Here is a 27149-nt window from a genome sequence, read left to right as displayed (position 1 = left end):
CTACTGTACTGTTAGTATTCTACTAGTAATAGTAACCCCGAAACCCCGTTACTAGTATATACAACAAAGTCTCTTTCAAGTGCACGATCAATTGGCAAACAAGAAACCCCGAAACCCCGAAACGTTAGTTTGTGGACCAATCATATACCCCGTTGGGGGGTGGGGTTTGAAGTGCAAGTTGAAGTTAAAAGTAAAAATGGATATTTTAGACGGTCTTTTTGGCCACGGGAGTGGTGGTCTTCTTGAGGAAGTATCGTTCGATGAAAAACTTGAGGAAGAGCGCAAAGTACGACGAGTACATGATGATGGCCCACTTGAGGTTCTCCCGGTCCAGCAAGCAAGGGGCGCCGCTGCGGATGTAGTACACGCCCGCCACGGACACGGCCACGCCCACCACCATCTGCGTGAGCTGGATCACCGTGACAAACTTGGCCCACGGCGCGCGGATGCCGATGGCGGCGAGAAAGTAGTAGAAGTACATGACAGCGTGCACGGTGTAGTTCATCGCGACAAAGAACAGACCCATTGGCGACAGGTTGGCGTACGCGTGCCAGCAGAACATCAACACGGTGATGTGGTGGTACCAGTGGAGAAAGATGAGCGGCTTCTTTCGGAGCACGATGAACATGGTGTCGACCAACTCGGGGATCTTGGAGAAAATGAACAGCGTGACCCACAGACCGACGGGACCGCGGCCGTAGTGAGGGAACGCTTCCGAGCACACGTTGTGGTACACACCCCGGGTGAAGAGGGAGTTGAGGAGGAAAGGAACGGTGCGGATGCTGCCGATGGTACTGAACACCGCCAAGCCCAAGTTCCACAAGGCGAGGGCGGACGTGAGCCCGAACGGAGAGAACTTTTTCATGACTTCGCGGCCGCCGAGACACAGCACGCAGTACACGGCACAGAGTGCAATGATGTGGGTCATGGTGTCCTTGCAGAACTCATTTTCCCACGTGAACTCGTACTTGTTCTCCCACTCGAATGGGTAGATCACAGAGAGCGCGGGGTACTGTTCCAACAACGTCGGCATGATGATCGACGTGAGCTTGAGCTGGCAAATTCCTGAATGGCGCCTCAATCAGCATTGATGTCGTCAACGTATTTGATTGGTGGAGAGGTGAAATGGGGAATAGGGGTCATATGGACAATGGACCAATCAGAACGCAGGCTTCACCGATGATGTCATGCAATGTGTGCACATCGGTGATGTCATGTCGTCGAACAAGGGGGTTCGTATGTGGCCCAAGCACGTGCAATCATGAACGTAGTCGACCTTTCCATCTTTATTGGCTTGTCCTCATATTGATTAGACCTAAATGACAAGGGACTTGTCGGTGGATGCGATGGTACAGTTCAATTGTCGTTTGATTGGTAGATAGATTCGTCATTATAGCCAATCAGATTGTACTGACGTTCTTCAATACATGAGACAAGCGCGAATCATTCGAATACGACGGTGATGACGTCGATGATCCGGATAACGAGGGGCACGAAGGGACACATTGTGGACGTTTGATTGGCTGGAGCAAATCATATGACGTGTCCATGAACTTCAATATGGATGGATATCGACGGAGTTTGTCTATGATTTGTGGCTATGTTTACATGGAGATTCTATGCAGCTTTGGCCACCTTTTTGCGCGGCAGGACACTCAGCGCGATGTAGGCAGCCACGAGCCCAACGTGGCCCACAAAAGCCAGCGATTTCCAGCCAAACACAGACTCTTCCCACGACAGAGATACAAACGCCACCGCCAAGTAGTTGATGGTCAGCGCGGTCGCCAAAGTGCCCACGATGTCGTACAGCGTCTTGTTCGTCTTGCTTTCGAGCACGTACGGCCTTAGGACGCTGCGGGCGAGCCGGTTCACTGCCGTGGGCAACGGCACTGTCCCCAGGTTAGTTAGTATATATATATAGTGCCTGAACGAGTATGTAGTTAGTGTACCCGAGAGGAAGAAGAGGTAGTAGCCAGGGTAAAACCCGTGCCAGATCGCAGAGACAAAGTACGTGGCGAGCAGGGAGTTGCCCATTCGCTCGTACACGTAGCGCTGGAGCCACGCCTGAGTGCCTTTGTTCCACGCCCGAGACAAGTCACGAATGCTCTGGCCAAACTCAAAGCCCAAAATGTCCACATTCGACACGGCATTCCAGCCCTTGACATGGCCGTCCTTGGTGAACCCTTCAAAGCCAAACCCACTCAGCACGGTACTGCCTTCAGCCACCTAGTAGTAGATATATCACCACATCTAAGCTGAAACTCGTACGAATGCATGTATAAGTGGTTGGTTACCTTCCATGCAAAGTAGTACTTGCATCGAGTGACCAGCAGAGCAATGTAAATGGCTCCCCATTGGTGGAACACGGTGGGAAAGGTCGCGTGCAATGTCGTGTGCAGGTTGAACGAGCTGCCAAAAGTCGCCATGGCCGCCATACAACCGAGGCCGAGCACGAGTTTGGACAAGGCACTGACAAAACAAGAAGTTGTGGTCATCGCCGAGGGTTTGAAGTGGCGACACGTGACGGCGTCAATGTATTCCCGGTACTCGAACGCTGGGCCGGCCAAAAACGTGGTAAAGCAGTACGCGTAGCCGTAGAATTCAACGAGCGACGGCAACGCGGAGATGGCCAAGCTGCGGCGACTGGCGTACACCTTAGCTAGTTGCTACAGATCGAGTGAGTTTATAGATAGTAGATAAGCGCTTTGGCTTACAGAGTTGGTGGGGTTGGTGGTCAGCTTGGCATCGGTGCCGTCGTAGCAGTTGTATGCAAACGACGTGAGTTTGATCACCAGGAGCATCTGAGGGCCAGTAAAGTCGAGGCTCCAGCCAAGGTAGTCGACGTAAATGCGGTACAAATGGGAGGCCGACATGTACGACATGTTGAAGGCAAACACAAGCTGAGGCGAGTACGCGGAAGGCGCGGCGGCGACGATGGCGTATGTGACTGTGGATGTGATGAGCGAGTGGATCCATTGCGAGCCCAGCACGAATTGGGCCATGAGTACTCCCACGACAAACGAGAACCAGTGCTTCAAGCCAACGGGCAACAGCCGAAAGACCAACGCCAGCGGATACGCGGCAAACAGCGACAAGCAGTAACGCAGTTGGTCTGGGGCAAACCCGACACTCTCAGACAGAACTGCCACTTGGCTGTGAAGGTACTCAAAGCCAAAAGGGCACAGCGCCACGGCCACTGCATCCACAGCTCCCACCACTTGCTCCATCATGGTGAGTTGGAGCAATGCAACACGAGTTTTGGTCGTTAGATTCTTGTGATGTCGAGATACTGCAATACGATTGGTCCAAATCTGATGATGCAATAGCTTCAACACAATGACAGCGTCGATTCACCCTTTAAAGTACGCTTAGATTACCTTATTCAAGTATATTTGAAGGATCAAAAATTGGAAACCCCAAACACCAAGGGGCATACGATGTCGATATGATTTCGACAACGAGTATAAAGCATCATGCCAGCAGAACAATGAGCGATGGATACGACAGAGTTGCAATACAATTGGATAACCTTGCAACACATACGTACAGCTGTAGAGATTTAAACCAATGTGTGCATTGAACGTTACGTTATGGACTTCAATGTGCAAAATGTTGTCAAATAGAGGAATATATTCGCTTAAGTACGAATGATAATCACGAAGGAATGGCGCGGCTTTGTCGCACATAATAAAACTTCGGTGGGGACTTCTTGACCCCACTTCGCATATTTCGTTGTCGCCGCATTATGATGGAAGGAATCGTGAGTTCCGTCGTGGAGGGCGTTGACCAGGGCATGGCGGTGATCCAGCCCATTCTGCAAGACCTTAGTGTCTACGCGGAATTGCTCACACCCCTCAAGTTCGAGGCGGCGAACGCGTACTTGGCCACCGTCGCCGACGCTGCGGGACTGCCCTTGGACCAAGTGCGGTACGTCAGCTGTCTCTTCGGCGCGTACCCGTTCGCGCTGGTGTTCTCGCTGCTCCCCTCCGCGACGTTGAAGCACCTGTTCTCGCTCGGCGTGGGTGTTTCCCTCGCGCAGTTTGTGTTTGGCGCGTCGTGGGTACACACGCTCATCATGGCGCTGTCCACGTATCTCCTGGTGGTGCTCGCGCCCGCCAAGTACGCTCCTCGTCTCGTGTTTGTGTGGAATATGCTGTACATTTCTGCGTCGCACTTGTACCGTCTGTATGTGGATTACATGGGCTGGAGCTTGGACATCACGGGTCCACAGATGCTGCTCGTGATCAAGTTAACTGCGTTTGCTTACAACTACTTTGACGGCGTCGTGGACATCAAGCGACTTAACACTCCCACGGACAACAAGGCCCTTGCCAGCGTGTATGCTTCCCGCAAGTCCCTCAGCATCCCGCAGCTGCCGTCCCTTCTCGAGTTCTTTGCGTACGTGTACTGCTTCCCGACATTCCTCGCCGGTCCGGCGTTCGAGATCCGCGAGTACTTGGACGTGGTGAACGGCGTCAAGAAGCTCGGTCCTGGATGCACCTTGGCGGCCATCTCAAAGCTGCTCGTGGGTGTCTTCTTCATGGTGCTCATGGTCGTGTTTGGAGGCAAGTACCCCATCACGTTGCTCTACTCCAAGGAATCCGGCGACCTCCCGTGGTACCAGCACGTGGCGACGTTGTACATCACTCTCTTCTTCGTCAAGTCCAAGTACTACTCGGCGTGGAAGATCGCGGAAGGCGCGACGGTGCTCTGCGGCTTCGGCTTCGAAGGCGTCGACGCTAAGGGTGGCTCGAAGGGATGGAACCTCGTGAGCAACATGGATGTGCTCGGCTTTGAGCTGCCGCTGTCCCTGCGCGACGCGTCCCGCGCTTGGAACAAGGGCACGCAGAACTGGCTCGAGCGATACGTGTACTCGCGCACCAACAACTCTCTCACGGCGACGTACTTCGTGTCGGCGTTCTGGCACGGGTTCTACCCCGGGTACTACATCTTCTTCATGAGCGTCCCGATGGCGACGAACGTCGGCCGCCTCGCCTTCAAACGCGTGCGTCCGTGGTTCCTCCAGGAGGATGGCAAGACGGCCGGCCCGTTCAAGGCCGTGTACGATGTCGTCGGAGGGCTGGCGTCCGTGCTGGCCCTGCACTACCTCGTGATCCCGTTCCAAGCACTCAGCTGGGAGAACTCCCTCCAAGCGCTCTCGAACCTCAAGTTCTCGGGACACATCATCCTTGCCGTGCTCTACGTGCTTTTCCACCTCGTCCCTGTGCGCAAGTTGAAGAGTGCCAAGAAGACGGAATAATCAATCGTTTTTAGCCAATAAGCGTGCAGTTGTGTTGGAGAGCCAATCAGATCCGGACATGGAGAATATATTCAACCAATCAGAGAGGCACAAAAATGTTAGTTGGACTAATAAAAAAATAGTAACGTTATGAACGATATTAATACATACTTTGAGTGCTATGGTTTGTAGAGCGGCAGTCGCATGATAAATTCCTGTCGGCAGATTGGACACGTCTTGCATTGGGAGCTGCAACCCGTGCAGAACATGTGACCGCAAGGGACAAAGGCGGAGTCCACGGCGGTCGTGGTGCAAATCACGCAGTTCCAACTGTCGAGCATGCGCTGCTTCTCTTCCAGGACGTTGTACACGCGCGTTACGGCTTCTCGACAGTGGTCGCTCACGAGCAAGCACTTGGCTTGCAGCACCGAGCACTCCTTCCTCCACTCTTCTGCCATGTCGTCTTCGGCGCGCTTGATGCGTTCCTGGGATTTCTGTAGATCTTCCTTGAGTCGTCGATTCTCCTGTCGGAGTTGCTCAAGTTCGTCATCTCGAGCAGCGTTGGCGGTCGATGTGGACGCCTTCATCTCTCGGTCTTCGATTACCCGATAATGCGGTACATACTCGTCCATGTCGGAGGGGAGTCCTTGGTAATGGACAAAATACTCAGTCGCGGTCACATGCACGACGCGAGCCTTCCGCAGAGAGTGGCCTCGATACACTTTGACATAGTCGTTGGATCGGAATCGAGGGGTCAGGCCGACTTCCTTGAGAGACCGCCGCAAGCCGCCGCTATTGCTGCTGCTTGAGTACTCGGAGGTCATCTTGGCTTCCATGCGCAGCTTCTCGACGGCCTTGGCCAGGTCTCCGTGCTTCTGGAGCGATGTCTTGAGCAGGGGCTGCATCATCATACTCGTCGTCGGAAGTGCTCAAATACGAAAGTGAGCCACGCGCTTTCGTTCGCGCGCAGGGCTATTCGGATCCCGCGCTTGATATCCGAAATACGTTTTAACGTACGTTTTATACCGAACACAAAACTTAAACGCGATTTAACACATTGGTTAAACCGAAATAGGATTGGGTTTTATGTTCAAAAATTCAAATACAGGATATTCGCGCCGTCCGATCGGGTATTTGGCCATGCCAAATACCCGGTATTTAGGAATCGTGGGGACGGCAAACATGTTGCCACCAGCACTCCAACGGCTGCATGCGTGGCGAGTAGTCTTGGCGTCCCAGGTAGATGGAGCTGCTCCGTGTAGGCGTATGCTTCCTCATGCGATGATGCTCTAGAGCCCTCGTCGCTTGGAGCTGCTGACGAACCTGGTACCGTGCTTCATCCCAGCATGATGGCCACTCTCGACACGGTCACTGATGCGCGTGTGCTCCTGTAGGGCTTACACTTCGACGTAGTGCCGTCGACCTTTGAAGAGAACCTGGACAAGCGGCAGTTTCCGACTCCTGTAAGGTTGTACATGTTGGAAGCATGCGAGAATGACAATAGTGTGAGACGTCTAGGAGCATTATGTGATCGAGAACGCCAAGCAAAAGGCGTTGGAAGTGCTGCAACGACTCACGGCCCAGGGAACGACCGTGGACCTCGTCATTGGATGCGATACCGTGGTTTCGCATGAAGGCAGGATTCTTGAGAAACCCAAGGTAGCGTCAGTCCATTCATCTCCACCATGCGATGATCGGGCGAATATCATTAGGACGAGGAGGATGCGTTCTCCATGTTGACGTCGCTGTCGAACGCCAAGCACGACGTATTCTCTGGCGTAGCCCTGTGCTTTTCCCCGTCGAACGTCGTGCATGTGTTTTGCGAACGCACGACTGTCCAGTTCATTCCGTTGGATGCGACTACCATTCGAGGTACCTTCCATCCCATGTTCATGTTGATGTATGCTGAATAGACTACATTGCAACTGGAGAGCCCATGGACAAAGCCGGGTCATACGGCCTCCAAGGCCGCGCCAAAGCGTTCGTGTCGGCCGTGGACGGGTGTCCGAACAGCGTCATCGGTTTCCCCGTCGACCGATTCTGCCTCGAAGTAGCTCCATTTCTCACCTAAAGAGGATCAATACAATAGCATGCACTACTTTTGATCTTCGAAACGGTTTTAATTCTTTCATTTGATTGGTCAATATATAGCCAATCAAAGCCCAGATGATTCGACCACGCATGCAATAAGTTAGTCCAAATTGAGCAGGAACGCCGCGCCATTGAGCACCCAATGGTCTGGTGTCTTGGTGGATGGAAGGTACACGGCCACGACAAAGTTGGTGGACATCCCCGTGGTGCTCAATGTGCCCTTTCGTACGCTTGTCTTGTACACGGGGCACGGGTACTCGTCCTTGTTGCGGTCGATGTTGGCAGCAGGCAGGAAATGCACCAAGCTCATTGGCTAAATTGCAACTCTATCAGCCAATCATATTCACGATATAGCTCGTACACTGAACATTTCGCCTGGTCGCGCTTCTTCCAGACTCTTGTCCTTGGCATTCCACCTTGCCCCCTAGTCATGTATACATTTAACATAGGTTCTACCATATATAATATATATATATACTTCCAGCCACAGTCCGTCCACGTAGATGCCATCGGACGGCGATGACGTTATCGAATCCGCCTGGCATTCCATCACGGCAAATGTAAACCCGAGGCAGTCGATGGCGGTTTGATACTTTCGAGCAAAGTTTTGCAACGTCCCGGTCATGAATCCCTACACGATGACGTGATCGGATGCAACGTCATCTCTGTGATGACGTAGTTACCTGGGGAAAGAAGAACGCAGGCAGGGGAAAGATCACTGGCTCCCCCTGCACCAGCCACGTCCGGAAGAATGCGACACGGTTCAGCAGGTCTTGGACCCACGGCCCCAGCGCTTTAAGCGATGCAAAGCTCACCACGTCCCAGATCCCAGGCACCCGGCCGTTCAGAAACGACGTGTACATGTTGTCCAGATCGGACGACATGACGATCAGCCCTTGGATGGCGCGCTGGATTTCCATCAAACTCTGGCGCATTTTCGACAGTAAAATGTTGAATTTGACCAACTCTTGCGACAGAACCGTTGCCAACGAGTCCATCACGACCGTCCCCAGCACCGTACGAGTGCGAAAGGTCGTGGGCCCCGCCTCGTCCAGCCGCAAATTCATGGGCAGTTGCGTCTAACCTCAAGTATCAGTGCTGCTTAACAAGGCATTGAAACACTGCTGGACCTGGATCGACGCGGCCAGTTCCAGCACCTTTTCGTCGTTGCTCTGGCCGCCCGTGCCCCCCGCTAACGGTACGTGACATATCCGATAACGTCATCGTTCTTGATATCACGTCATCATGTGGAGTGTGACATATTACCATCGCGAGGCTCGAGACTGAGCACGATGTTGATCATTTGCCAGCTTTCGTTGCGCTCAAATGTGACGTTGGCGTTTTCGTGCATCCCAAAGATCTCGGGGGCTGCGTGCACCGGAAGCGACTCAAAGTACGCCATGACGCTGGCGTAATCATTGGCCGTGACGGCGCTGTACGTTCCAGATGCAGAGAACTTGTAGCTGTCTGTGAGCACTTGGGGCGTGTAAAACCCGTTGAGGATGCTCGTGAGACAGCGTCGGTCCCAGTCGTCCGTGACGCGCCCGCCGTAGTTGATTTGGCCTGGCATGAATCAGAATCAGATGGGGAGACTCAGAATGTACCCGTGACGTATCGCAGGGCGTCCCACGGTACGATGGGCTGTTCTGCGAGAAACTTGCGGAGACACGCGTAGGACGTTTCCAGGTCCGTGTCGTTGAACTCGTACTTGATGTTCCACCCCAACGGCCCTACCCATCGAATCAGAATCAGATGGGGGACGACCCAGTATCATCATATCGAACGGTTGGAATCAGATACCCCCTACAGCAGAGAAACCTACCAAACTTGCGGCGTTCTTGAATAATCGCATGAAAAAACACGAGGCTGCAGAGCAACTTGCGCCACACCATTTGCTTGGAAAAGACGACGCCGCCCTCTTCAAACTCGCCCCCTGTCTCATGAAAAAGGGCGCGCGTCACGATGACATGTCACATGACGTTATCACGTACCGGACTCAAACATGTCAAAGAACGAACTGTCCGAGCTCATGAGGGTCACAAACGACCGAATCAGATTGGCGCGAATCCCCTTGGGCGGTTCGTTGGTGAGTTTGATGCCGTTCTGGAGCACCGTCACAGGAAAGTACGCGGCGGGGAACGACGTCAGAAACAGCCGGAACGAATCGACGACCGTCACGTCTGTCGCCAGTTCGTCCACCTTTTTCTCCAGCGCGGGCATCCATGACTTGGCCAAGTGGCAGTTTTGCAGCAGCACCCAGTCGCCGTTGGTCTTGGAAACCTACACAGGTCGATTTTAGAAACCCCGGAACCCCGAAACCCCCAATGTATGCACCTCAATCAGCGCTTCGGCACGGGGGCCCTGGCCTTGGCCGAGTGAAATCAAATGCAATCGGTCACTGAACTGCCGATCTTTGGCGAAGCGAAGCAGCATCCCCGTGGGGTCGGCCCCCGCACTTAGTACGAAAATGCACGGCGTCTTCCGGTCCGTGTCCTTGTAGATGTCTTCCATGCTCACAGTGCCGAGTTGGCCGAAGCCAGCGCACATTTCTACCCCGAGCATGTTGAGCGTCGCGCGCTGGACCATTTCTTGCGCCAACGCTACACAAACGTCAAGGAAAAAGCACAGTCAACGTGGGGGGGGGTACCCTTGATCAAAAGCACGTTCTGGAACGACGTCATCCGACTGGAATACGACTGTGGACACAGGTGGGGGTGCGGCGGGTCGTGCGATTTCAGCCACGTATTCCACGCACTCCACTCGTGTTGGAACGAAGTGCTGAGGCCCTCGCACTGCGGACCTAACGTTTCCAGCTCCAGCACCAGCTGCCACTGGGCGTCTGTGATACTGTCTGGCTGTGGGTTGGATGGCGCTCCCTGTTACATTAAAAAGCAGGGATCAATATATATATATGGATACATCTATTACTTTTTTGGTAGAGCTAGCTCCTCGTAAGAAGAGCGACCACTCGCGGGGGGTGATGCGGCCATCGTAGAGCATGATTTTGCAGCAAATGAGTACGGAAAAGAGCACTTTGTGCACTTCAAACAGCCCGCGGCAGATGTTGGTGTAAATATATGTCGTTTGAAAGTCAATCAGGGCCTCCAGCCGCTTGGACAACACCTTTCAAAACAGACGTTAACGGCATAATATTTTGCAAGGGTACTATGCCATGGAAATGTACGGGAGACGTCGGGGTTGCATCGAAACAAATGTTGAATAGACGCTGGAAGAACGGCAGCGAGTACTGGTACATGGGGTCGATCGTGGCCAATTGCGCGACCACGAAATACAAAATGGACCCTCGCGTCGCGACACTGCGGTACTCTTCTCGTGCGCGATTGATCTCCAACTCGGTGGCTTCGGCCTCTTGCACTCGTTCCTGTACGTACGTACGTCGTTAACGTCTGTTTTGATTTATCCTGGCTGACCTTGATGATTTTGGACGTGGCGTTCGATGACGCCAGCGTGTCAATCAGCCCTTCGTCGTCCAGAACGTTCCCAGAACTTTCCGACAGTTTCTGCAGAATTCGGTCTTCGATGTCCTTGAGTTGCTTCTTGTCCTGGGCCATCGTGACCACCAACCGGTTCTTTTTCTCTTCAATGTCGGGTCGTTCGTGCTTGACCTACCGTCTCGTCATGGTTACTACCTAGTCAATTGATATATTTCTCGTAGTAGTACCACATCCCCGAGCAGCTGGTCTTCGAGCCCCGTCATGGTCACGGTAAAGTTGATGATGGTTACTTTAATGTACACTTCGGGAAGGTAATGAGGGTTCGCACACTTTGTGGTGATCCACAGCTTGAACGCTGGGTCGTAGTCCACGTCCGAGTCCCCCAAGTGAATCAGCACGCGCCCGCCCTGCTTGAACACGGCCTTTTGCAAGATCGGCTCTAACGCTGGCTCCAGGCTCTCTTCGATGTCTTCGATCAGCAGCGACTTGCCATTCTAAGCCCCACATCACTAAAATCTACTCTAAAAATATATACAAAACGAACCCGAATACAGCTTTCCAAGCTCCGCAGCAGGTTGGCGTTGGTCATTTTCGTCACTTCGGGCACTTGCGTCTTCTTGATCCACTTGTTCGCCTGCCCCTGGGGGTCGATCATGAGTGGCCACCGCTCGCCCCGCGTGGCCAAGATGGCGTTGTCCGTCGAGTTGCCGTCAGTGGGCAGTCCGTTCAGCTGCCACTCGCGTATCTCCACGGGGCTGCCCAGGGTCGTGGCCAAAGAGTACTTGGCTTGCGAGCACGGGATCTGCAGTTCCTCTACCTTTTCCCGCCAGCAGTCGACCATGTTCTGCCGAAAACTGCCGGTGAACGCGCCATAGTATGAAATGCTCGCGGCCGCGAGAAACGTGTCGCCCACCTACATAACGCCGTCACAACCCCGAAACCCCGGAGCCCCATACCATGGCCAAGATGCCGTCGCCCAACGACGCGACGCTCTCTTTCCACCGCTTGCCCTCGACGCTGAGTCCGGAGATGAGTTTTTCTGCCCGGACCAGTCGCTTCTCGGTCGTGCCGGCCTCTTTGGCCAGCGCGTCCTTCTCGTCCAGCGTATCCTTGCACTGCTTCTCCAACAGCATGACCTTCTCGTTCACAACACGGAGCTCGTCCTGTTTGGTCTTTAACACGGCGTTGGCCGCCTGTAGCTTTTCGTTCATCGCGTCCAGATTCGCCTTCTTCGGACCCACCTCCTTGGCCACCTTGGAGTACACGTCCATCGCGTGCGCCCACATACACAGGGACGTCGCGGCCTTGCTCACTTTGCTCACCACTTCCACCGACATACCCGGCTCGCTCACGCACTTGCTCAGCTTCTTGAGCAACGGCGCCGGGATGTTGTCCTTGTCGTAGTTCATCAGGCGCTCGATAAAGCTCGAGTCCTTGAGGACCTTCTGGGCCGCGTCCCACGTCTGCTTCTCGCCCAGGAGGAGGCACACGCAGCTCATGACGGTCTCGACGGCCTCGGGGGGTTTCGCAAACGATTTCACTTCAGTGATGTCGCTTTTACTGAGGGAATTCAGTGCCGTTTGGGCGTTGCTCAAGGCTGGCATGGCAATGTCCAGGTCTTTCTGCGCGTCGGCCTGCAAGATCGACACTTCCTCGGCTTGTTTCCCCACCACCTACGCCATGGTCTTTGAATTCGGGGTTCCGGGGTTTCGGGGTTTCAGATATGGTGATACATACCGCTTCGTCCTTGGACACGCGCAAGCGCACTTCGGCGGCGGCCTTTTGGTCGATGGACACTTGTTTCAACAACACTTCGGCTTCTGCGGCCTTTTGCGTGAGAATCGGCTGTAATTTGATCAGCTCGCCTTTGAGGTTGTCCACGATCGAGTTGGTTTCGTCCAACTTTTTGACCCCAATCTACACGACTTGGGGTTTCGGGGTTGCTTCACGGGGTTTCGGGGTTATTACCTCCATGCGAGACTTGATGTTTTGGAGCTCCGTTTGCTTGATTTTGAGCATTTTCAAGTACAATTGGATCAAATCCAAGTAACTTTTGGGCGTGGTGTACACATGTCGCTGCAACTGGCTCTGGAATGCGGTGGCAAAGTCATTCGATGTCGTGTGCACGATGCTGCACATGTCGATTAACGACACACGAATGTCCTCCGATGGCAAATTGACATGCGCTAGGAACCGCTGGGCAACGCTTTGTAGGGCTTCCTTTGGCCAATTCATGTACCTAATCACACCCACTCCCATTAATTCCTGAACCCCGAAACCCCATAATCCCGAAACCCCGATCGCAGTTCCTACCAGTCGATGGTGCAGCAATTAATGAGCGATGGAAACGCTCGACACCGGATGCGCAGGGCGCTGCCGACGGGAGACATGCACAGCACAATGTGGAGGAAGTTGCGCACGCGGTACACAAACGTGGAGATGCACTGGTCCCTTGTCTCTGGCAGCCCCAGGTTTTTCACCACAGGCCGCATGTCCCCCACAATGCGCTCCATTTCGTCGGCCGCAAACAAGTTGGGCACTTCGCCACTACATGCATTATGAAGGCAACCCCGAACCCCCCCGACGGATGACGTGGCAGCGTACCTGTTGAGTACGTTGTTGATGTCTTCCAGGAACGATTCGTCCACGATTTGGCTGTCGGTGAAGAGGAACACGGTGGGCTGACCCTGGACGCCCGCCTTGAGCATGAGCGTCTTGAGGTCTTCGTGGAACTCGACGGTGCCGTACCCTCTTGTGATTTCGATCTGGTGGCACGCCGCGTCTTGCGTAAACGCAGCCAACCTACCTCAAAGTCAAAATAAAAGTCCACCAAGAACTCAAAACGAGAGAAACCCTAACAACCAGACTTAGGACAATGCATGATCCTACCGAGCCAAGCTCTGTTTGCCGCTGCCGCCGACGCCAATCAGCATGGCGTTGCCGCGAGGCTGGCGCAGGATGCGCGTGAGGCGGAGGAGGTGGGCGATGGCGTCTCGGAAGAAGACCAGGTTCATCTTGTTGGAGAAGCGCATGTTGTAGTCGTCGTTGGCGCTTTCGAGCAGCTTGACCAGCTTGGTGGCATCTTCGCAGATCTCGTAGACGGGGTTGGGCACCCCCGGCCGGAAGATGTCGCCAAACACGAGCGGACACGGGCCATGGAATAGCGTCTCAGTCGTCCACTTGACCTGGAAGTGCGCGCCAAGGAGGTGCAGCAGCAGATCTTCGAACCAAACCGTGTCCTGCACCGTGTTCAGCCTATCCCCAAACACCCGGCACGCCTCGTGCACCCACAGCTTGTTCATTGTGTCTACGTCGCTGCACTTGGCCGGGGTAATCATGAGCATGCCCTGGAACACCTTGGACACATCCCGTAGGTTGAAAGTGTAGTGGAACTTGCTGGGGGTGGGCAGCAACTCACTGCATACGCGGTTATACACCTCGATCACACACGTGATGATGCCGCTGCGAAGCGCCTTCACGGGGGCGGCAAAGCGCTCGAGGAAGCCCCCCAATATGCTGGAAAAGATCAGCTTCAAGCTGGCTTCTCGCGCCGGATGGACGCACAGCACGTGGAAGTGCCGGACGAAGCGGGGGGTGCAGTGCGACCGCCCGCCCCCCGCCGGAGCCGCCGCGCACACGAACGACGTGTCGGCGATGTCCTTCCAGAATAGCTTGTCGCGATCGTAAAAGCCCTTGAAGTCCAGAAATTGCCGCAGCAGTTCGATGGGGGCCTGGGCTCCGTACACTTCGACGGCCGGGAGGTTCACGTCGTCTACGAACACGACCATCTTCTTGTTGGCGACTGGCCCCAGGAGGTTCTTGCGCTTCTTCTCCAGCTTCGATTCGATCGACTGCTGGGTCACCAAGCTTGACGTTTGTGCGGAAAAACTCAGCGTAGTACTCACAAACCCTGGGATATTATTCGTTAAACTACACTGTGTTAATTTTCGAAAATAGTACCTGCGGGGATGTCGTCGGTGGCGGTGGTGAGCTCCCGAATGAGGTCCATGATGATAACCGTCTTGCCGGTACCCGTGACCCCCGTGACGTACGCGGGCGTGTTGGCCAGGGTTAAAGTACGCAGGAGATATGTGTACCGAATCGTGTCGGAAGTGGCCACGATCATGTCAAAGTATGGGGTTCTAGGACCAGGTTCAGGCATTGTTAAGTCGTGGAACAGTAGTTTAACGCGTACGCTGGATTGTATTTAAACACGGGCACAATGTCATTCCACGACGCGAACCGCTTGGTCGCAAAATCGACGAAAAAGTCAAATACAAGTCCTTGTGTCGGTATTTGCACATTGATCCCTACAGAAAAGATATATATCCATATATATGCATATCACAAACGCACCGTTGTCTTCGAGCAACTTGCGGAGAAACTCGTCGAATTTTTCCAGTGTCGTGTGGTTCATGGACGCCCCCAACGACCAGATGAGCGAAAACACGACCAACTTGTTGACCATGTCGAGCTGTTCTTCCGGTGAGTAGCCGAATTGTTTGGAGCTGTCCACGCACTTCGTCAGCAACGACTGCACCAGTTTGCAGCAATGCGTGACCAGACTCACGTCCACGGTGGGCACGGGCTCGACGGCGAACGACCGGATAAACTCGAGGGTTTTTTCCGCGAGGGGTTTCAAAATAGTACGGAGGTGGCCGAGCCAGTCAGATGGGAACTGCCCCACCAGCGTCGTAAGCCACGTTTGCACGTATGGGTACCACCCCACGTCTGTGGACGTCATATACACGACGCCGATGCGGCTGACCTAGGGGTTCCGGGGTTAGTGCGATTAATTAATTAGAGGGGTGTACCGTAGCGGGCGACGCGGCGCAGAGATCCATCACTTCAAACAACATGCGCATCTCGGACTTGAGTTTGATGCGCTCGCCGTTGGCCAGACACAGCGTCATGTTGTCGTCCAGAACGGTGTTCATGTTTTCAATCCATAGCGCGTCAATAGGTCCGTCGAACACGGTCCACTTGTAATCTAAAAAAGAGGGTTCGTATAAGTACGGGGTTGCGGGGTTAGTAGTACAAGTCCCGATAAGTTCGGTGTTTCGGGATTTGTAATCATAATAAACCTGGGGTTTCTTCAACCACGGCTTCGCGCATGATCATGGACGCGAGTCCATCGTGCCATTCTTGGGTCAACTCGTTGAATTCTCCGTACAATTCGCCCATAGTAATGCATTTCGGATTGAGCACCCGGGTGTGCACTGCCTGAAACAGCGGGTTCGTCGACCCTTTTTCCCGCAGTGCAGTCATGGTATTCTGCAAAATGCGGTAGCACGTCGACTTGCCAGCTCCCGTGGGCCCGACCAACGTGCCTACACAAGTAATTACATGTATAAACACTAGCTTCATGTGTGAAATAATGTACTACCTCCAAAGCGCACGTTGAATGTGTCAAACATTTGAATGATCTTGGTCACAAACGTGGGCACGTTCTGCAGCTTGGCGTTGGCGATCTGCAGCTCGAGCATCACGAGCAGCTCCCCGTAGTCGTTGGACGGGATCTCAATACCCGGAAAGAGGTCGTACACGATGGCTTGGAAGAGGGGGAGGTCGTCGCTGAGGAACTTGGGCACGTTCGAGTCACGCAACGCCCGGATCAGGGTCACGTCTTCGGTTAGGGTCGGGTTGGCCCGTTTAAGTGACCCAGCCATGACCAGCACACTCTTGACCGCCCTTAGGCCGTAGTCGTAGTGCGGCTGCTGGCTGAGTTGCTCGCTGCAGAGGATGTACAGCTTGCACATTTTACGACTGAGCGTCTTGGCATCCGAGAACCCCTCGGCGAACAGCATGATCTCGGCAATGAGCGCGTAGTCCGGCACCATCATGGACACTGGCCGAAAGCACACTTTGAGGTTGTCTGGCAGTTCGGTGCGCCCGGCGTAGCCAGGGTTCATGGTCACGATTACATGGTGGTCCTTGAGGAGAATCTCCACGCCCATAAAGTTGATGTGCTCCTTTTGTTGGATTCGACCTAACACCACGATTTAAGGGGTTTCGGGGTTTCTTATTGTAAGAGAGTCAAGTACCTTCGCGAAGGGTGAGCAGTTGCTGGGCCACCACACTGAGCACTTCGATGTCAATGCGGTTGAACTCGTCCAGACACGTCCAATTCCCAGCTTGCGCCAGTCCTCGAAATAACTTGCCCATCATTTTGTAGTCGATTTGGTCCGAGCAGTTGAACACGACGCATTGAATCGCCATCGCCTTGGCCAAATCCTTGCTGCTTTCCGTTTTGCCTGTGGAGGATCTTTTTTAGAACCCCGAAACTCCCAACTCCGTCAACCTACCAGTGCCTGCTGGGCCAGCGGGGGCCGCGCCCAGTTTGAGGCCATACGCGCCAGTCAGCGTCATCCAGCATCGATCCGTGAGCGGCGTGATCACTAGGCGAGAGGTAGCCCCCATGTATTCGTAGCCGTACTGAATAACCGAGTCGGAATGCTTGATCAGCACGTCGTCCACGTCCTGGTCCCAGTAGTACCGCAATTGCTGCTGCCAGATGAAGTTGCCCACGTTCGTCACGTTTTCCTTCCACAAACACTCGACTAGACACAAAAACTCGTGAGCATAACTCGAGTCACTCGAATCCTACCAATGTCTCGGGCGTGCACGTCCGTCGTGACCAACGCCACAATCACCTTGCGCTCCAACGACGTCAAGTGACCGCGGATTTTAACAATCAAATCGTTCAGCTCGGACACGACCTGGCCCAGCCATTCTTGCATGCTCTGGGCCTTGACCAGTACGAGCTCTGTCTGGCGCGCCCACGTCATCTGCGCCACCGTAGCCACCACTTGACCTATAATAGTAGAAATATGTTTTATAATATATTGTAGGAAATACATTACTATCGTACCTGGGTGCTCGCAGACCCATTCCTTGCGTAATCTTGTGTCGTAGTCGGCCAAACCGACTTTCATAAGCTTGTAAATGGATGCTTTCATGCTGACTTCGAGCGCTTTGAGCCAATCCTCGACATTGCCCTGTCACCAAAACGTTAGCGTTTCCAAACCCCGAACCCCCGGAACCCCGAAACCCCAATCGCATGCAATCAAGTACTACGTACTCTAGCTTTGAGGTTTTTCCCGAGTGGGACGCGCTCCTTTTCGCTGGAAATCATCGCGAGCATGTCGACGCTGCCTTCTCCAAACTCCAGCTGCACGAGGTTTTCAAAGCACTTTCGCAGATGCGGCTGCACCGCGTGAGGGTTTTTGCTCTGGGCGAGGATCTCCAGCAGTTCGTCATTGCTGAGAAAGTAAAAGCGCGGGAACGCCATGCGTTTGGTTTCCAAGTAGTCCTCGAGGCTCTTCTGGATCTTGTCAAGGTGGACGTTGTGCTGGGTCAGTGTCTCCTTGATCCCCGGAAACGACCCAGCCGCGATGGCCAACGGCGAGTCGTTGGTTCGTTTCATGATGGCTTTCCACGATAGATCCACATGGGCAAACACTTTGGACGCTTCGGGTAGCTGACGCTGGATGTCAGGGGCCGAGAAGATGTTCTCGATGTACATCCAGTTCTTCTGCACGAGCAGCCATTCGTCCAGAGTCTCCTGCAGCCCCACGAGCTTCTTGCGCCACGCGTCCACCTCTTCCCGGATGGCGCCGATGAACCGCGAGCCCAAGATGGTGTTGATGGTCACGATCGAGTCGTCCAGCGCCGCCAGCACTTCGTCCACCGCCCCCAGCACGAACACGTCCTTCGAGTCCTTGTACGGCTTGACCTCGAGCTCGAGCTTGTGCCACACCGCGGCCACCTTGTGCAGCATCGCCTCCAGAACCGACTCCTGCTGTGCCGCCACCGACACGACCGATATGGCCTCTCCGTGTGTCATGGCCTGCCTCTCCATGAGCGTGCCCAGCGTCAGGCTCGTGTCCCCCTGGACTGGAAACCCGAGGATCGAATGGATCTGGCTCCAGTGCCGATCCTGGAGAAACGTGCCGCGGAGGTCGTTGATTATGGGCAGCACGAGCTTGAACTGGTCCACTTGAGCTACGAGCACCGCCGCCACTTCATTCTGGGGCAGCGCCCGTTGCGCCTGTGACGCCAACTTCATGTACGCCTGCACTTGGCCCCCCATAGCTTGGACATCAATTTGGTCGAACGGCGTGTCGTTGTACTTGACGGTACACTGTTCCCACTCGCCCAACGCCGTCCACAGCTTGGACTTGAGCGTGAGATCGTCGACCACTTCCTGCACTTCGGTGAATTCAGACAAAGGCTGCTTAAGCTGCGCCTGGTACTCGTTTAGGGTCTTGGCTTCCGCGACGAGTTGGTTGAGGACCTGCTGCTGGTCGGCAATGTACGCCAGCGCATCGCCGATCGGCGTCTGCATCGTTTCGAGCTTGGGGTGCTGCAGTTTGGCTTGCAAAGTCAGCACGTTTTTCATCAGAGGGGGCAGCATGTCGTTAATGAGCTGTGTGAACCGAGCTGATTCCGCCTCCAAGTCCGTGTCGAACCGACTGAGTGTGCCTTCGAGGGAAATCACGCCCTCCTTCATCAAAATAATGTCTTCCTTGATGTCGTCCGGCACGCGCCACTCAAAGTTGTCCATCAAACACGCCATGTCGTACACCCGCCGGTACTTGAGCTTGACGTCGGGCAGGATTGTGCCCAGTTTCTCCATGTGCACAACCTTGCCCACGAACTTGTCGGGGGTTGACGGTGTGCTGAACGCGAGCGGGGACAGTTCCGTGAGCACGTCCATGATGCGTTGGGATTGTTCCTTCATGAGTTGTGGGAGCAGCGTCTTGATGCACACGATGCACTGCTGGGGCGTGGGCAGTAGCCGCTGCTTGAACTGGTCGCTGTCCACACGGAACACACCTACCACGGCCGACGCCGGGATCTTCACAAACGCCTTCATTTGGCCCTCAAACACTGCGATTTCGTCGCTGAATTGCTCGATCGAGACGTCGTGGAACCGCTCGGGGTGCGCCATCGTGTCGAGATCTTGCACGTACACTTCAAAGAAGGGCAAGAACACCTCCAAATACGCATCCACGGCTTCGAAAGCGTCGTCTAACGCTGCGAAAATCTCGCTCGACACGGTGTTGAAGCCCGCGTCGTCGTTCAACAAGGTGGCCAAGTTGAGGCTCGAGATGCTCCAGCTGGTTTTGCCCTCGTCTTCGGCCGTCGCGGACGTGTAACCGAGCAGTTTCGGGTGCCCCAACAGCCGCTCGGGCACGTCCGTGACGGTGAGGCACTGCTTTAATAGCACTTCAAAGCTACGGCGCCACGTGTCAGCGCTCGGAGTGGGCACGATGGAACCAGTCGCGTCCGTGTCCACGAGCACGGAAAACAACGGCACAGCGCTGTCCCGACACTGCGCCAGGAACGTCTGGAAACTCGTGACACTTAGCTGCATCATGGCGTCGATCACGAGCACATCGGCGAGGCGTAGAAAGTTGGTGAGGCTGCGACACTCCTTGCGCAGGGCGGCGCGCTCCATGAAGGTCATCTTGTGCTCGGCTACGATTTTGTTTTTCTCAAGGAACGAGTCCACAACCGCGTCGCAAGCTGACACACACAGCTGCACCACTTGGCTCGAGAACGACGCGAGCGACGCCGACAGATCCACGATGGCCTGGGTTTGCTCGTGTTCGAGCTGACTTAGCGTGTACGTTCTCTTGGGCACAAGGCGGAGCAGCGACACTTGGGTCACCTACACCCACACAAAGTGCGATGAGACCCGGAATTCAAAACGGACGGTAAACACGCACCGACAACGTCAGTGCCCGCAGACGCAAGAGAGTCCCCTGCAGCTGCGGATTGAGCAGGAACAGCTGCGTGTTGAGCGTTTTCTTGGCGTGCTGCATCTTGGCCAAGTGGATGTTTTGTTTCCACACGTTGTAGTTCTTCCATACACGGTACTTCTGAAAGAACGGGATCCTCCGCATGGCTGTGAAGCGCTGGTACTCGAGCTCCCACTTGTCCAGGGCGCAAAACTCGGACGCGTCCGTGGTGAAGTGCGTGACACCCGCTTTGCTCATCGTGTAGTAGTTGTACTGATTCGTGGCGTACTGCTCGACCACTTGCAGATCGTACACGACCTGGTCCGAGTGCGGTTTGCGCTCCAAGTACAAAAAGTTGCCACACTCAAACTCGTGGAGGTACCGGGCATCGAGGTTTAACGACGCTGTGAACGTATTCTGGGCTGTGCTGCGTTGTTCTCCCCAGCACTCTTCGACCGATACGAGTGGAGAAGGAATGCAAGCCAAAGAGGCGGGGTTTCGGGGTGACGGCTGCAGCGGCGGGAGGAGGGGAGTGCTGGCAGTGGGTTTCATCTTGGGGTTCACGAGTTGCTTGGGCAGCCGCGTCACAGACACGGAAGAACTGAGCAATTTCTTGGGGCGAGGCACCAGTCCAGGCGAAGCAGTGTTGATGCTGCCGCCGTTTCTGGGCTGGTAGATACGTTGCTTGAGCAGCGCATGCGCTTGCGTCTGATCCACCGAGAATGGATCGGCGGGCGCTTTGCGCTTGGCGCCGCTCCGATCGTCCATGATGCGCGATCGAATGAAACTGACGACGCTTCAACGTTTGGCGGCTGGCGGTTACACCGCTCGAGTGACACAAAATATTTTCCATCCGTTGGTTTTAAATACTTATCTCAGGTCACGTGACACAACCAATCGTCATTTTATTATGTCCAGTGACACTTGTATTTTAATAAACAAAGTGCCTTACATGTTACTGCAAGTTCAACAATCAATACAAAAGTGCCTTAGTTCACGTTAACTAATAGGGTTACGTTATACTAGAGCAGTAGTGAAGTTGCCTTTGGCGCCAGGCCAGCCGTCGGTGCCTCCGTTGCCGATGCCTGACACTTGGACGTAGTACGTCTGGTTTGGCTGGAGGTTTTCCACTGTGGCCCACGTTCGGTCGGTTCGAGCCACCTGCACCCCATTCAGCATGAGGGCGTAACCGAATACTGCGTCGAGAGGCTGCCACGTCACGTTGGCCGCCGCCGCCGTGATGTTTAGCGCCACGGGGGCGACTTCGCCAATATCAATCCGATACGATGGCGCTAATATCTCACATGAGTAACTAAATTTAGTTAATCAGGCACACGTACGCAAGATATCGAGGAAGGTGGGCCAGCCCCACGCGGCGTACCCCTGGATGAAGAGCCCGAGTCCCGCTGCTTGGACGGCAAAGGCCGGCCATTTGGGGACTCGAGTGAGGGGTAGTAAGGCGACACCCACCATCACATGGTGCAAGTGCAAGATCGTGGACGGAAACAACGCGTACACAAACAAGCAATACAGTGTCAAGAGCACGTAGCCAGTCAGTGTACGGTAAAGTTTGCTTTGGCGGTGGAGGTGGACCAATAGAAACGCGACCGTGGCCAAGAGGACCAGCCCGACCACGACCAGCACGACGTACGTGGCAGTGTGGGACACGTCGTTGTACTTGTACCCGCCCAAGTCAAAGTTGAGCCACGGAATATACGCCAAAAACGACAAGTGCAGCATCCCGTGGAATGGAATCACGTAGCCCAATCCCCAAAGTATCGCTTGAATCTATCACAATATACAGAGATTATAATAAAATGCAAACCCCGAAACCCCCAACCAGTTTGGAAGCCGACGCAAAGTCCGCAAAGGTGTACTTGATGGCCCAGTGGTACCAGCAGTGCACCGCCGCCACGACAATGAACACCTGGGTTGAAAGACGCACAAGGATGGCCTTGTAGTCGTAGCCTATGACGATTAAGTCAAACGTCCGTAAATGGAGGGAGGAACCTGGCTATACCGTCCGGCGCGGCAATCAATGCCACGTAAACGAACCCCCAAATGCTCATGGTGTGGATTAAAACCACGGGAGGCAAGGGAAAAAACACGAGGCCAAAACACGCTAAAGTCCCCACGGCGAGGATTCCCCAGCTTAAATCGGTGCAATGGCTGGCCGAGGGGGCTTGTTTAAACTCAAACGTTTTGGGGAACCACGAGTCAAACGCCTGCGACGTCACGCCAAACGCCGTGGACGCTTCAAAGTTGGTGCGACTGCCTGAAAGGCCACTAGAGTGAGGGAAATAACTTGGCGATAGGGACGATTATATTTACCCGAGTATTTCATCATGGCACAGCCGCCATCGGTGCCCAAGACGCCAGCGTGGATAGCAGCCTTGCAAATACGCGAGTCGCCCCTACATCTCGTGATTAGGAACAACACAAGAGGTAGATTTGGGTTGGTTACTTGTAAACACCGGATCCAATCACTTCCAGCACCGATGAACTATCTAAGAGGGGTTGTTAAAGCCAGGGAACCATGGGCCTCGCACAAGTTTGTACCCCAAAGGCACCGAGTGGGGCAACGGATGGGTTTCCAATCCGATTCAAAGGGCTGGCAATCGATGCCGTTGAGGCCACATGTAGGGCCATTCCAATAGCCAAAGTATCGACATCCCATCATCGTTGGCGCAGTGCCGTCAACTGTCGCTGCAAAGAAGCTAAAGTACGTCATGGTGGCCAGGGTGGACACGGCCGTCACTGCATACACGAGCAAGGGAAGCCAGGGCCGAAGATGTGGCGGTAAAATGGACTTAGCTTTGCCTTGTCCCGGTGGTTCGGCGCTGTCATGCTTCGGACTGAGTTCGACGTGGGCATTGCCTTCGTCCAGGAGCCTAAAGGACGCCCGCTGAAACATGTGAAAGTGTCAGGGTCGTAACGCATATCCGAATAAGATTACGGATACTGCGTGCCTTGGAAGATCCTTTCATTTTCTATTATTATATGTGAGAGGTGATTTCCGATGTTCTACATGTTGTTTCGATCTTCACAGTTCGAAGAAGGAAACGTGATGGCGAAGGACAGCAACGTGGCGACCAAGTCCAAGGACCCGCTCCACAGCTCATGGCGCAAGCACATGCCAGACGGAGACTGGATCCCTGACGTATCTGTCATGGCGTGCATGGCCTGCAAGGGCGAGTTCAGTTTCTGGAACCGAAAGCACCACTGCCGTCGATGTGGTGCTGTGGTGTGCGACTCGTGCTCGACCAGCCGCACGACCCATATCCATCGCGACATCACCGAGACCAGCGAAGAGAGCGCTCGTGTGTGCGATCCGTGCATTCAAGTGATCGACGAGTACATTGCGACGGGACTTACCAAGCGCTTTGGTGGCCAAGCTTCACGTGACAACAACGACGACCACGAGGAGGACCATCACCCCAACGCGTACTTTACGCCTCAAAAGGTGGAGCGGAATGGACGCGCAGTCATGACCATGGGAAGATACAGGTAACGTTACATCTTGTCTTGGTCGCGTCGACACCTTATCATGGTGTTGTAGAGCGGAAATCAAGGAGAGCGAAGGGAACCGCTACATTCGAGACAACGACTTGTAATGAAAATGAGCATTGGAGTTGAATATAAGTAGTTTTATGCCTTGGGAAGTCTCCAAATGAACTGGCCCAGAGTTGCTTTAAACCAGGCTTCCGAAATAATATATTTATTGCGACTATCTAAAATGGCGCCTCGATCAAGATATTCGACGATAATATAAATAATTGTTTGCTAATGCAAAATATCGATAATAATGTTCAAATATATTATTACACAAGGGAGTGAACATTCCAATAAGGTACATACTGTATGTAGTGCATATAATTCCTGAACTCTTTCATTATCTAGCTTAAATGGAAGGTCATGCCGTGTGATTGGATATGATAATATTCAAGTCTGTAATATTTTAAAGTGGCATTCGCGCGAAGAAGAATGGACACGATGGCGCACGCCGAGTCGTCTCGATTGAGCAGCGAAATCGCACTGTTTGAGACGTGTTCCCAGTGGACAGCGATAAGATCAAGCAGCACATGGGGAAAATCAAGTGGGATGTGCCCGACGACATGAAAGAAGCTGTCATTTTCGTGAACGAGGAGGATGTGACTCGTGTTTTCTCTGTGGAATGCGGATATGTGGGCACTAAACCGATATGGATGAGCAGGTGCACGCGAAACTTCAAGGTGCGGCCGTGCCATCCTGGGTTCGACTCCCGGAACGCATTTCTTTCACGTCAACGTCACACTGTCAATGACGACTAGCATAATTCAAGCTACTTACTGTTAACAAGGTTTTGAACAATTGTTCGACCGGACTGTGTCAGCTTTCTTGTGTCTGGCGGTGTTTCGGTGTCATGACAGTTGTATATGTACTACATAGTACATGTAATGTGTGCTACATAACGTCGGGGAAGCAGCGCCTGTAGCCGTAATCACAATCGATGCTGTAGCCCCATTTGCGTGACCTTCCAGTCCGTTTATGGTACACCAAAGAACGACGCTAAGCGAGCGATTGCAGCGTCGTCGTAACCAGCTGTAACTACCATTCCGATAACGTCCAAGGCATAAGGGTGGATTGGAAGTGCGAGCCATTGGTCGTATCCTCGCCCTCGTACTTGCATATCCTCCTTGGATTTCTTCGCATATCGTTGGTGACTTCCGACTTGGACGTTGCCCACGAGTGTGCCGGCTGTTGCAAGCTCCCAAAACGACTTCCGTTCAAATGGAGGACTTGGTCTCGTGCCGCCATCACGCGCTGTCCCACGTTTACTGGTGCCTTTTGAACGAAGGAATCGCCACTGTTTGGCCACCCTCCGGAAACTCGACAGCACGAACCTTTTGCTATGTCCGTAGGGACCAGGTTCGTAACCCGTTCGTGCTGTATTCACGACATGACGGCACATTTATTGTGTGCCTACGTGTACAGTTTGGTGTTGTCTTTCATCAATACCTCGCCTATCGAGGTCCACTCAGCTGTTGGGACGATCCCTGACCACTCATTTGAAGCTACGCGCACACTGGAACAGGTTGGGACGCCGCCCCGGATTGCAGCCTCGTCTTACGCAAGCTTGTCAGGGAGCGCTGATTTACAACCCCAGGTCAAGCGCATGTAACCCAGGTCAAGTGCATGTACACGAACCCGAAACCCAGAAACCCCTGTACTTTCACAAGTTACCTCAACTTCTCGGCGGATAGTGACCCACTCAGTGCTCATGTCGCTAACTGCCTTGAACTCGGTCTCCCGACGAATATTGGCAAGGCAGTCGGTGGGTCGATACTTAGTACATGAGCGACGTGGTAGTCGAGTTAGACCCTCACCCGACTCCGGATGTGAATATGCTTCTACATAAGTCCGCCAAGTCCCCCACAAGGTGCTCACGTATATCTTGAGACTATGGCCATCGTTGTCGGCGGCCGTCATGGGGCCAGACTTGTGGGGCGTTGACCCCGAAACCAGTTTGCCACGCATTGCTGGCCCGCTCATCGCCACCAGGACGTGGAAGGGAACATGATGGTGATGGCGTGGCAGCACCAACGACAACTGATGCGTGTGGCATGGTGCCATGTAATGTTTATCACGTACCGCTTATCCGAGTGGCGATCGCTTCATTGCTACAGGTCACCTGATAATTCCTATGCATTATTCATCCAAACTCGCGAAAGTTGGTTCGAGTGCCCCACTGCGGGTTGATGCGGGCTAGAACATCGTTGGCGAAACCAAAAGTTCAACATGTCTCGAACGTGTGTAGTTCTCTGGGAAGGATGGGGATTATCATTTCAAGTCGAGTAAGTTCAACATGTCTCGAACGTGTGTAGTTCTCTGGGAAGGATGGCGATTATCATTTCAAGTCGAGTGGACCAAGAGCTGTGCACTGTGTGTGCAGTTTTTCCACAGTGGGATTGCGTGCGACTGCCCCCAAGGCTCGCAAGACGACGTCCCAGTTACATTTGCCGTTGGAGTATGGCGTATCCCTGGTAATTGTGTGTGTCATGAGCAGGAATGACCAAGGGCAATGCAGGAGGTGGACAGCGGGATTCTATTGACCTCCACCAAGTGTGCCAGCGACTGTCAACAGATAATACAACGTGTCATTGCCCAGCAACATGTGCACGTAGATGTGCCGAAGGATTCTATTCCATGCCAAGTGAGAGTGTTACCCTTTTGCCTAAGAGAGGGGGTGTCTATCCAATTCAACAGAACCTGTTGAATTCTATACAAACATACAATGCTTTACACAATGTATTCATTGTTACAACCCCGGACTTAATTCATATCCAAATTACTGTATACCCCACAGATCGCACTTATGCAGGTACGTAAATAATCACAATTGCAGTAAAGCTACTAGCTAGTAAAACGACGATTTCAGAAAAAAATCATACCTTCTCGGCCTTTTGGCTAAGATCAAGTGTAGTATCTGTTCTAATCAGTGTGAAAACTGATTACCATATTTAATATGGTTTTTTTTTCACATTCATTTTTATAGATTCCTGGGGTTCAGGCGGCTTGCCACTGACCTCGGGACAGGTTTCCGAGGGCCCAGCACTCCTCCCTTGTGAAGCCTAACAC

The 27149-nt window shown here is 53.6% G+C and overlaps 8 protein-coding genes across 10 annotated transcripts; 3 read left to right on the top strand and 5 right to left on the bottom strand.

The window, feature by feature from the left end:
* Nucleotides 1-39: 39 nt before the first annotated feature.
* Nucleotides 40-1063, bottom strand: H257_16934 (hypothetical protein). Its single transcript, XM_009845553.1, has one exon. It carries the CDS (start codon nt 1031-1033, stop codon nt 206-208), a length of 828 nt encoding a protein of 275 aa, XP_009843855.1. The 5' UTR covers nt 1034-1063; the 3' UTR covers nt 40-205.
* Nucleotides 1064-1513: 450 nt separating this feature from the next.
* H257_16933 lies at nt 1514-3247 on the bottom strand. Of its 2 annotated transcripts, XM_009845551.1 has the most exons (4): nt 2715-3247; nt 2295-2666; nt 1950-2226; nt 1514-1889 (listed from the first exon to the last, which is right to left on the bottom strand). In XM_009845551.1, the coding sequence occupies exons 1-4, from the start codon at nt 3228-3230 to the stop codon at nt 1618-1620; spliced, it is 1437 nt and encodes a 478-aa protein (XP_009843853.1). In that variant the 5' UTR covers nt 3231-3247; the 3' UTR covers nt 1514-1617. The 2 variants fall into 2 exon arrangements, with proteins under 2 accessions (XP_009843853.1, XP_009843854.1); XM_009845552.1 differs by having other exon boundaries at nt 1514-2226.
* A 420-nt stretch (nt 3248-3667) lies between these two features.
* Nucleotides 3668-6170, bottom strand: H257_16931 (hypothetical protein). Its single transcript, XM_009845549.1, has one exon. It carries the CDS (start codon nt 6148-6150, stop codon nt 5419-5421), a length of 732 nt encoding a protein of 243 aa, XP_009843851.1. The 5' UTR covers nt 6151-6170; the 3' UTR covers nt 3668-5418.
* On the top strand, nt 3709-6168 carry H257_16932 (hypothetical protein). The gene has a single exon (XM_009845550.1). It carries the CDS (start codon nt 3746-3748, stop codon nt 5258-5260), a length of 1515 nt encoding a protein of 504 aa, XP_009843852.1. The 5' UTR covers nt 3709-3745; the 3' UTR covers nt 5261-6168.
* A 194-nt stretch (nt 6171-6364) lies between the features above and the next one.
* H257_16930 lies at nt 6365-7353 on the top strand. 2 transcript variants are annotated; one of them, XM_009845548.1, is made up of 6 exons: nt 6365-6478; nt 6533-6565; nt 6634-6702; nt 6758-6898; nt 6952-7111; nt 7153-7353. In XM_009845548.1, the coding sequence occupies exons 1-6, from the start codon at nt 6380-6382 to the stop codon at nt 7308-7310; spliced, it is 660 nt and encodes a 219-aa protein (XP_009843850.1). In that variant the 5' UTR covers nt 6365-6379; the 3' UTR covers nt 7311-7353. The 2 variants fall into 2 exon arrangements, with proteins under 2 accessions (XP_009843850.1, XP_009843849.1); XM_009845547.1 differs by having other exon boundaries at nt 6952-7353.
* On the bottom strand, nt 7338-21307 carry H257_16929 (hypothetical protein). The gene is made up of 34 exons (XM_009845546.1): nt 20520-21307; nt 17867-20461; nt 17657-17783; nt 17393-17599; nt 17091-17345; nt 16830-17039; nt 16172-16774; nt 15870-16115; nt 15600-15775; nt 15142-15553; nt 14981-15095; nt 14746-14927; nt 13675-14695; nt 13390-13587; nt 13099-13332; nt 12754-13024; nt 12523-12702; nt 11742-12458; nt 11330-11698; nt 11013-11279; nt 10762-10956; nt 10515-10712; nt 10259-10453; nt 9978-10206; nt 9665-9930; nt 9322-9610; nt 9153-9263; nt 8935-9060; nt 8597-8893; nt 8461-8522; nt 8014-8409; nt 7809-7961; nt 7692-7754; nt 7338-7643 (listed from the first exon to the last, which is right to left on the bottom strand). Exons 1-34 carry the CDS (start codon nt 21297-21299, stop codon nt 7431-7433), a joined length of 11958 nt encoding a protein of 3985 aa, XP_009843848.1. The 5' UTR covers nt 21300-21307; the 3' UTR covers nt 7338-7430.
* A 189-nt stretch (nt 21308-21496) lies between these two features.
* H257_16928 (hypothetical protein) lies at nt 21497-23445 on the bottom strand (the record flags this gene model as incomplete). The annotated part of the gene is made up of 7 exons (XM_009845545.1): nt 21497-21823; nt 21872-22319; nt 22372-22499; nt 22552-22806; nt 22863-22945; nt 22996-23038; nt 23091-23445. The coding sequence occupies 7 exons, from the start codon at nt 23443-23445 to the stop codon at nt 21549-21551; spliced, it is 1587 nt and encodes a 528-aa protein (XP_009843847.1). The 3' UTR covers nt 21497-21548.
* A 95-nt stretch (nt 23446-23540) lies between these two features.
* H257_16927 (hypothetical protein) lies at nt 23541-24335 on the top strand. Its single transcript, XM_009845544.1, has 2 exons — nt 23541-24038; nt 24091-24335. The coding sequence occupies exons 1-2, from the start codon at nt 23551-23553 to the stop codon at nt 24143-24145; spliced, it is 543 nt and encodes a 180-aa protein (XP_009843846.1). The 5' UTR covers nt 23541-23550; the 3' UTR covers nt 24146-24335.
* The last annotated feature ends 2814 nt before the right edge of the window (nt 24336-27149 follow it).

The sequence above is a fragment of the Aphanomyces astaci genome, assembly GCF_000520075.1.
Source record: "Aphanomyces astaci strain APO3 unplaced genomic scaffold supercont1.95, whole genome shotgun sequence".
Classification (NCBI taxonomy): Eukaryota; Oomycota; class Saprolegniomycetes; order Saprolegniales; family Verrucalvaceae; genus Aphanomyces; species Aphanomyces astaci.
This window is presented reverse-complemented; position numbering and strand designations above follow the sequence as displayed.

Bases quoted from the DNA above. Each gene is read 5' to 3' on its own strand.
- H257_16934 (XM_009845553.1), bottom strand. From the start codon at position 1,033: ATGCCGACGTTGTTGGAACAGTACCCCGCGCTCTCTGTGATCTACCCA.
- H257_16933 (XM_009845552.1), bottom strand. From the start codon at position 3,230: ATGATGGAGCAAGTGGTGGGAGCTGTGGATGCAGTGGCCGTGGCGCTG. The intron at 2,667-2,714 runs GTAAGCCAAAGC...CTCGATCTGTAG, and splicing joins CCACCAACCCCACCAACTCT to CAACTAGCTAAGGTGTACGC. The intron at 2,227-2,294 runs GTAACCAACCAC...ATCTACTACTAG, and splicing joins AGTACTACTTTGCATGGAAG to GTGGCTGAAGGCAGTACCGT.
- H257_16932 (XM_009845550.1), top strand. From the start codon at position 3,746: ATGATGGAAGGAATCGTGAGTTCCGTCGTGGAGGGCGTTGACCAGGGC.
- H257_16931 (XM_009845549.1), bottom strand. From the start codon at position 6,150: ATGATGATGCAGCCCCTGCTCAAGACATCGCTCCAGAAGCACGGAGAC.
- H257_16930 (XM_009845548.1), top strand. From the start codon at position 6,380: ATGCCAAATACCCGGTATTTAGGAATCGTGGGGACGGCAAACATGTTG. The intron at 6,479-6,532 runs GTAGATGGAGCT...ATGATGCTCTAG, and splicing joins GAGTAGTCTTGGCGTCCCAG to AGCCCTCGTCGCTTGGAGCT. The intron at 6,566-6,633 runs GTACCGTGCTTC...GTGCTCCTGTAG, and splicing joins TGGAGCTGCTGACGAACCTG to GGCTTACACTTCGACGTAGT.
- H257_16929 (XM_009845546.1), bottom strand. From the start codon at position 21,299: ATGGACGATCGGAGCGGCGCCAAGCGCAAAGCGCCCGCCGATCCATTC. The intron at 12,459-12,522 runs GTATGTATCACC...ACCATGGCGTAG, and splicing joins GCGTGTCCAAGGACGAAGCG to GTGGTGGGGAAACAAGCCGA. The intron at 10,454-10,514 runs GTACATTTCCAT...CTGTTTTGAAAG, and splicing joins ATGCAACCCCGACGTCTCCC to GTGTTGTCCAAGCGGCTGGA.
- H257_16927 (XM_009845544.1), top strand. From the start codon at position 23,551: ATGTTCTACATGTTGTTTCGATCTTCACAGTTCGAAGAAGGAAACGTG. The intron at 24,039-24,090 runs GTAACGTTACAT...ATGGTGTTGTAG, and splicing joins ATGACCATGGGAAGATACAG to AGCGGAAATCAAGGAGAGCG.